Consider the following 8,885-nt stretch of genomic DNA (forward strand, 5'->3'; position numbering starts at 1 on the left):
TTGTGAGTACTTCAAAGAATGCTTTTAAAATTGTAGACATGTTAAATAGTATTTTAGGCAACATTTTTTAAAATGTGGTGTTTAACTAATATTTTAGATAACATTTTTAAAGTAATTAAATAACATATAGGCTTAGTTTTTAAATTGTGATAATTAAGTTTTTAAATTGTAATGATTAAATTGTGATTAATTAAGTTTTTAAATTGTGATAATTAAGTTTTTAAATTGTGATTAATTAAGTTTTTAAATTGTGATAATTAAGTTTTTAAATTGTGATAATTAAGATTCAGCTTCGTCACGAACTTACCTTGTTATTGAGTTGGCATTGAGTGGTCGTCATTGAGCTGGCATTGAGTGAGTGAACCTTGTGCCATCACGAACGAAGACTCTAAGTCGAAGCCGAAACCTTGTGCCAACAGAAACCCTAAGCTGTTCGCTACGAAGCAGGAGTGGCATTGTGCGAGTAGTAATGTAAGCTGTTCGTTCTTCAAATTCAACCACAATGACGTTGTCGGAGGCAAAATGATGTGAAGAGACAGGTTTAAGTTTTCTTCCTTCCATTTTCGCATCTGTTCGTTCTTCATTGTGCTCTGTTTTGCTTCTCTGTTGAATTTCTTGCATTTTAGGTTCTCTGTTGGATTTCCTGCATTTTAGGTTATCTGTTGGATATTTTCTGTATTGTTGGTTCTCTGTTGGATTTCCTGGCTTTTAGGTTCTCTGGTGGATTTCCTGCATTTAGGTTCTCTGTTGAATTTTCTGCATTTTCTGCATTTTAGGTTCTCTGTTGGATTTCCTAGTTTTAATTTTAGGTTCAGCACATTGCTTTCTTCTTTTACCATTTCTTGAATCTTTAGTTTGGCAATTTCACAATTTGACTAATAAAATCCTTGTTTCAAAATTCCATAAATTCCTATATTGTTACAGTTAAGTGAAGGATTCTTGGACTATAGTTAAGGAAAAGAACTTTTAGTTTATGACTTACTAAAGCATTTGTATCAAACTAAAAGGACACAGACAACCTAAGTGGCTTATAATATTGCAGAATAGTTTCCCAGTAACATCATTCAGTTTGGTTAAAGTCCAACTAGTAGCTCAGCTTCTCTGTTTTTAAAATGGAGACTAGTCAACTTGATTAGTGCATAAATCAACAAGAAAAGGAACAAGATGGATTTTAGGAAAATTACAAGAAACATGATGAGAAACAATAACCTCTGCACTCAAAATAATTCTTTGTTTTCTTTCTTTAGTATTTCATGGACTCAGATTTTAGGATTTATTTACTTTTTCGAGTGTATTTCTTTTTAATTATAATTGTAGCTTGGACTTGTTAATTGGACCTCAATTGAACACATTCAATCAAGGTGAATAGTATAAGCTAATCAATTGTGAATATTCAAATTTATCAGAATTTAATCAGTTGGTTGGTATTTGTTATTTTGCAATTGGTGCTGCAAAGGTATAAACTTAGTAGAAATGCATAAGAGGAAAATTTACATGCCCATTATATTCTGTGGACTTAGTAGAAATTTCCTTTTTTCCCAATCAATTGTTTAAAGATTAATCTATACTTACTATTGTATCTGCTTTTCATACCAAAACAATTATGGATGATGTGCATCAAGTATTGTGTTTTTTAAAGGCAAAGAGACAATAAGATCACTAAAATTGATAATCATACAGTGTTGTAGCTAAGTTGTAATTTCTTAGTAGCAGAGAAACTGTATCAACTTTCTTGTTATTAAAAATGAGAGAGAATGAAAAAACAAGAGCACTGTATGAGCATGCCCATAAATAAGGTAGTAGTCATTTTGCAGCTTATGAAAAATCCATCTATTCCTAGCACTTTTGTCTGTTGAATGTTATCATATTGTAATGTGAAAACTCAGATACCCAATAATTTTGAATTTTGAATTCCTTAACAAGTAGACATATATATTAAGTATTATAATAGTTTTTTATAAGAGAATTAAGAACCATAATTAAGTATTATGATAGTTTTTTTTTTTATAATTTTGATTAGGAGAATTTATTGTATCTAATTATTGGAATTATCAACGTAAATGACAACACATATATTAGTTCCAACATAAATGAAAGATTCTTGCATATATTAGTCTAATAATAGTTTTTTATATTGATTGATGAGCATTAGGAAGGCATTAATTTGGAATCAAATTTTTGAACACCCATCATAATCTCCAAATCAAAGACTAATGTAACTAGCTCAATTCACATTCTACTATGCTAATTTCAGCCTTTCATTTTGCATATAATATCTTATACTCTTCTATAATCTCTCCCATCCCATTAATAATTTATTGTTTATTATGTGATTGTTGTTCCATATATTCTGTCTAATAAATTCCTATTCATCCCATTTTATTTTTTATAGATTATAATTTTTAAGTTTAGTAAGTCTACTCTTATCTTCAACAATCGTAGCTATTGTTATTTTATTTTTACTTCAATAGATTATAATTTTTAAGTCTAGTAAGATTACTTTTAATTTTTACTTCAATAATTATATATATGTATATTTTTAATCCCATAAACTACGTACTAAAATATTGTACTACTCCTAAAAGGATAAAATTTATTTTAATGTTATTTTAATAAAAATAAATTTTATTTATAGTTTACACGTGTGAAAGGCTGGACCACTTCCCTTTATAAAAGGAAGATAGAGGGAAGAAGAATACCCTCCAGGTTTATCTTTTATTTTCTATATTTAATATGCCCTTTTTATTCTGATGGATTTTATTTTCTATATTTAATATCCCTTTTTATTTCTTCCCTTTTAGGTGAATTTGGCTGATGAACTGAAGTTGTATGAAGATTTATTTGATAGCACCGAAGTTTCAAACCTTATTTCATAGGTGAATGATATAAGAATTTTTGGAAAAAAGTGACACTTACAAGGTAAATTACTTGATTGTTACTATTTCCTTGTTTCCTTTTTTAATAGGACTTTATTGATAGCAAATAGTTGTGACAATTTGCACAATAGGTCCTTTGTCCATATTCTTGAAGTTGGAAGTTTCAGTAAGAAAATGTGATTGACTTGTATATATTTTGTCTTTGGCTCATTTAAATAGTTGAATAGTCTATTGTTATCAATATTCTAGCTCAAAGTGTCTGGTTGGACTTAACAATATTTAAGTTTAAGTTATTGTATTTTAATATTTTTTAGTAAGTATCATTTTAATTAGGATTCAAAATATGAGATGATTGGAAATCACTTTTACGTTACGAAATAGACATATATATATATATATATATAAAGTATTAAAATAGGTTTTATATAAGAGAATTAAGAATTATAATTTTAAATTGCAGATTTATCTCCTATGTGTCCTATGTGTCAGCTGCATATTTTGTAATTACAATCCCAATTTATACAATATTTCTTGCATATAATTTGTGTACATTATTAATAGTTAATTCTTAGGCAACTAATTAGAAGAATTCCTTGCATATAATTTGTTTATATTTTACATTAAAGGTGATGGAGAAAGAGTGGGCAAAATTTCCAAGGTTTAGCAGAGAATATATAGATGGTCTTGAGTCATTTTTAGATTTTGCTTACACTAGAGGAAGACCTCAAGGACGTGAGATTTTATGTCCATGCGCTGATTGTAGAAACTGTGTTTGGGCAAGAAGACATGTGGTTTATGATCATTTAATAGCCACGGGCTTTCTAAAAGGATATAAGGTTTGGATTCACCATGGAGAAGAAATATCTTCGACTACAAAAAGTGATGATGACATGATAGATAATGAAGATTCACAAGATGATATTTATGGCTTATTGTATAACACACATAGAAATGTGGTAGAAGCAAAAGGAGGCAAAGAGGGTCCTAATGATGAAGCTAGAAAGTTCTACCATTTGATTAATGATGCAAATCAAGAACTCTACCCTGGGAGTAAAAACTTCTCCACTTTATCTTTCATCATTCGACTGTATTTATTGAAATGTCTTCATGGTTGGAGCAATTCTTCATTCACTGATCTCCTACAATTACTAAAAGAGGTTATGCCTAGTTTGAATATTCCTGATTCTTTTAACAAAACAAAGACTATGATTGGTGATCTAGGCCTTGATTATAAAAAGATTCATGCGTGTCCGAAAGATTGTATGTTATTTTGGCAAGAGAATGAGGGTCTAGATGTTTGCAGTATATGTAAATCTTCACGATGGAAGGAATTTCCAAATGCCAATTCTGAGGTTGAACAACCAAAATATGAGCATAAAGTTCCTGCCAAAGTATTGCGACACTTTCCATTGATTCCTAGACTTCAAAGACTATTTATGTGTTCAAAGACTGCTGAGTCCATGAGATGGCATGAAGAAGAACGATCGAAGGATGGGAAAATGAGACACCCCGCTGATGGTGAAGCTTGGAAGAACTTTGATAGTCTTCATGAAGATTTTTCTACTGATTCGCGCAATGTAAGACTTGGTCTGGCTAGTGATGGCTTTAATCCATTTAGGACCATGAGCATATCACATAGCACGTGGCCTGTGATGATGGTGGTGTACAACTTTCCACCTTGGTTGTGCATGAAACCTGAATATACAATGTTATCATTGTTGATTCCGGGACCACAATCACCAGGAAATGATATTGATGTGTACCTTCAACCGTTGATTCAGGAGTTAAAAGATTTATGGGAGTTTGGAGTAGAAACATATGATGCTTCAGAAAATGAAACATTTTTATTGCGTGCCGCTCTTCTATGGACTATCAGTGACTACCCTGGGTATGCGATGTTGTCAGGTTGGAGCACCAAAGGAAGATTAGCTTGTGCATATTGTAATTATGACACTAAATCATCCTACTTGAAACATAGCCATAAAATGTGCTATATGAACCATCGTGTCTTTTTACCAATGAGCCATCCTTGGAGATCTAATAAGAAGTCTTTTAATGGAAAAAAAGAATTTGGATCTACACCACACATGTTAGAAGGGCCAGAAATCGTAGAAATGTTAAAAGATTTCATCAATGAATTCGGAAAGAATGCAAAAAAGACAATAGATGGTCCATGGAAAAAGAGATCAATCTTTTTTGAGTTGCCTTATTGGGCAACAAATAAATTACGTCACAATTTGGACGTCATGCATATTGAGAAAAACATATGTGATAGTATTTTGGGCACTCTTTTGGATATTCAAGGGAAGACAAAAGATCATGTTAATGCTCGTTATGATTTGCAAAATATGGGAATAAGAAAGGATCTTCATCCAAGGGAGATTGATAAAGGCCGAGTACAATTTTCAGCAGCCTGTTTTTCAATGAATGCTAATGAGAAATCTATCTTTTGTGGTGTTTTTAAGGCTGCCAAATTACCAGATGGAAGTGCATCAAATATTTCAAAGTGTGTGCATGTTAATAACAAGAAAATATCTGTAATTTTGAGAGATTTCCTAACTCTAATTAGTTGTAATGATTACAACTTCTACTATTTTGGTATACCATGGAAAATACAACTTGCACATTTGAAATATTTTGGTATACAATGAAATTACATTTTAAAGTAGTTTGAAAATGTTTCATATTGCGTCATTTTATAAATTACATGCTACTCTACCATATCTTATGCACAATCAACCATTGTATGTCTCTATGGAGGAATTTTTGTGAATTATATCACTTGTTCAGACTAAATGTTTTTACGTATTTCTGGTTTCTCGAATGTGAGTATATGTGTAGATGTGAAAGACGAAACAGTTATATAGAATTCTGGAGGTTATTTCAGAAGGAGAGGATAATGTGTAGGTGTGCTTTTAACTAGTTATGTTTGTGGTGTAGTTTTAGCCTAATGATACTGAAGATAGAAGAAAGCACCCTATAAAGTCTTCCCATCCAATCCTTATTTATAGAACAGAACGCGTATTTTGACTATCATGTCAAGGAGTGATTTAATATTTTTTCTTGCAGTAAAAAGTTCTGTGTTTGAGTAAACAAATTTATGTGAGTTTATTCATGTAGAGGTTGGACGCATTGGCATAGGCATCTGTTATGACATTCGGTTTCCAGAACTAGCAATGGTATATGCTGCTAGAGGTTTGTCTTTTCCGTATTTAATATATTTGGAAACAATTAATCTCTCTCTAGTTTTGATTGGTTGCCTATGATTTGATTTCTCCAAATTGTTTTTATCTATGCCTCCTAAGTGTCATGCTATTAGCATCATATAGTACCAATTTTGATATTTTTGGGGATGGATAGGAGAGATTGGTTCACATGCATTAGGCAACACTACAGGTGTATTTCTTATTTCAAGGATATACTAAAAGAAATTTCAAATCCATAGTTCTTGGTATGGAATTTCATTCCCTTTATTATGTTATCTGTCAATTTTTCCTTTTTTTTTATACACTTTCAAGGATCAATTGAGATTAATTGTCAAGTTGTGTTGATTTGATAACAGATGAACAAAACTATTGTTATTATTTTCTTGTTCTAAGATTTGGCAAACTTACAGTATCAGTTAGCTTTTGACTTCAGGTGCTCACTTACTCTGCTATCCCAAGGCATTTAACATGATAACTGGACCATTACATTGGGAGTTATTACAGAGGGCAAGGTAATGGATACAACAAAGTGAAACATTTAGCAACCTGGAACACTTGTTTTAGTTGTGTTTCAGTTAAAATTTATAACCCTACCTAGTCTTGTAAGTTTCCCTTAATTTGTTCGTGTCCCCTAATATATTTTTATCTGTAAACATGACAATATTTTAAATTAATACCTTTTGATTTTTATTCATTTTTAGTCGTTGAAAATTATAAAACCACATGCCTTTTTGTCTCAAGTGAGGAATTAAAGACACACTCTTTTTTGTTAAATTTAGGACTAATCATTAATTAAATTTAACTAGGGACTAAATTGAAAAACGTCAACTTTCAAATATAGAAAACACACTGAAGCCAATAACGTGTTACTGTCTGTAAACAAACTCAATAAACTTGAAACTTAACTGGGGTTTTTAACTAATTATTACATCCACTAAATTGGAGGATAGTTTTCTGAACCATATTTATAATTAATAATAGGCATTTGTAGACAAATATAATATTGTTTGTAGAAAACAAGAAACTGCTGATCATAATTAAAGTTAGAATATATATTTGGGTTACCTTTTTCTGTGTTCTACTCTTTTTTTTCTTTTCATTTTTTTCTTTTGATTCGTATCTTTGGCATGGAAAACCATTTTTTATTTTAACTTTTATTTTAGTATGATTGTGTACATTGGAGATATAAGATGATTATTTTTTCTTAATTAAAGCAAAGATGGAGCATAAGCAGTAGTCACACCAATTCAATAGTGGATTTCCACTTGTACTATTTTTTTTTACATTTTTTTATTCCCTTCTTCATTGTTTCACTTCCTTTGACCACTGAGTTATTTTTAATTTAAAGCAAATGCTTCTTGTAATTTCTTGGGCATATTTTAGAAAAAGGCCTTTGGTCAGTAGTTTAATAAGTTTAATGTAGTGATTATTTTGTTTTTTTGTCTACTTGATATTTTTTTCTTGTTTCTTTATTCAGGATGAAGTTGAAGATCATACGGAGAAGAGAATTCACAAAATGTAGAAATAAATCAAACACTTTTGTTTGATATAAGTTGTAATTTCTTTTAATTTTAAAAGTGTACTAGACGACGTTAAATCATATTTTTTAATGTTTTCATCTATTTAATTATGTTTTCAGATATACATTATATGTTAGTTGCATATTTAATCATATTTCTAAATATTATAAATTTTATTTGTTATCAATTGTCTTCAATAGATTAATTAATTTATTTTGTAAAAATTAAATAAATAGTTTGACTTATTATATTTTTACTTTAAAATAATAAATACATTAGTGACTTAATGCATTCACAGTTTATTCAGAAATATTTTAAATAATTTTACCATAATTATTTAAACGCAATTGTTCCATTCAAATAAATATTCATTCAAATAAATATTGTTTAAACAAAATTGCAACATTTAAAAAAGTGTTGTCTAAACATTATCAAGAAAAACGTTGCCTAAATATTCTCTCCAAAAAACATATAGTACATTTAAATAAGTGTTGTCTTTACGAATGACAACATTTTACAAAACGTTGCCTAAACAATAGGCAACATTGAAAATGTGTTGCCTAAACATTATGAGAAAAAACGTTGCCTAAAAGTTATCCCAAAAAACGTTGCCTATTCTACCAATATAAGGCAACGGCTGCAAAAAAGTGTTGCCTAAACCTAAGCCCACGGCTGCATATTCCACGATTGGAAAAGCGTTGTCAAAGCGTTGCCTAAAGTTAAGACAACGCTTTTCCTACTTTAGGCAACGCTTTTTAGGTGTTGTCTAAGGTAAAAAATGGTGTAGTGGGATGGTGTGATCACAAGGAACAAAGCAAGGTTAGTTGTCAAAGGCTACAATCAAGAGGAGGGAATTGATTATGGTGAAACCTTTGCTCCTATTGCAAGATTGGAAGTTGTGAGGTTGCTGCTGGCTTTTGCATGTATGAGTGGTTTTAAACTCTTTCAAATGAATGTCAAAAGTGCCTTTTTAAATGGCTACATCAATGAGGAAGTGTATGTGGATCAACCACTGGGCTTTGAAGATCACCAATATCCCAATCATGTCTTCAAGCTAAAAAAGGCTTTGTATGGGCTGAAGCAAGCTCCAAGGCAGTGGTATGAAAGGCTTAGCAACTTCTTGTTGTCTCATGGCTATGAAAGAGGAATGATTGACAAGACTCTCTTCATTAAAAGTCAAATTCTGAAATTATCCTTGTGCAAATCTATGTTAATGACATCATCTTTGGTGCTACACAAGATAGTTTGTGCGAAGAATTTGTGGTTGCTATGAAAGGTGAGTT

At 30.7% G+C, this 8,885-nt stretch overlaps 1 protein-coding gene and 1 long non-coding RNA gene across 3 annotated transcripts; both read left to right on the forward strand.

The window, feature by feature from the left end:
* The first annotated feature begins 316 nt into the window (after positions 1–316).
* LOC137824822 (uncharacterized) lies at positions 317–3,068 on the forward strand. Of its 2 annotated transcripts, XR_011083276.2 has the most exons (3): positions 317–539; positions 2,636–2,706; positions 2,802–3,068. It is a non-coding gene; the product is annotated as an uncharacterized LOC137824822 (long non-coding RNA). The 2 variants fall into 2 exon arrangements; XR_016517591.1 differs by lacking the exon at positions 2,636–2,706.
* Positions 3,069–3,505: 437 nt separating this feature from the next.
* LOC137810020 (uncharacterized) lies at positions 3,506–6,301 on the forward strand. Its single transcript, XM_090297835.1, has 3 exons — positions 3,506–5,474; positions 5,997–6,071; positions 6,237–6,301. The coding sequence occupies exons 1-3, from the start codon at positions 3,506–3,508 to the stop codon at positions 6,299–6,301; spliced, it is 2,109 nt and encodes a 702-aa protein (XP_090153961.1).
* Positions 6,302–8,885: the final 2,584 nt, after the last annotated feature.

Source organism: Phaseolus vulgaris, chromosome 11 (assembly GCF_051622355.1).
Source record: "Phaseolus vulgaris cultivar YP4 chromosome 11, ASM5162235v1, whole genome shotgun sequence".
In the NCBI taxonomy this organism is placed as follows: domain Eukaryota; kingdom Viridiplantae; phylum Streptophyta; class Magnoliopsida; order Fabales; family Fabaceae; genus Phaseolus; species Phaseolus vulgaris.

Bases quoted from the DNA above. Each gene is read 5' to 3' on its own strand.
- LOC137810020 (XM_090297835.1), top strand. From the start codon at position 3,506: ATGGAGAAAGAGTGGGCAAAATTTCCAAGGTTTAGCAGAGAATATATA. The intron at 5,475-5,996 runs GTATACCATGGA...TTATTCATGTAG, and splicing joins TTACAACTTCTACTATTTTG to AGGTTGGACGCATTGGCATA. The intron at 6,072-6,236 runs GTTTGTCTTTTC...GGGGATGGATAG, and splicing joins AATGGTATATGCTGCTAGAG to GAGAGATTGGTTCACATGCA.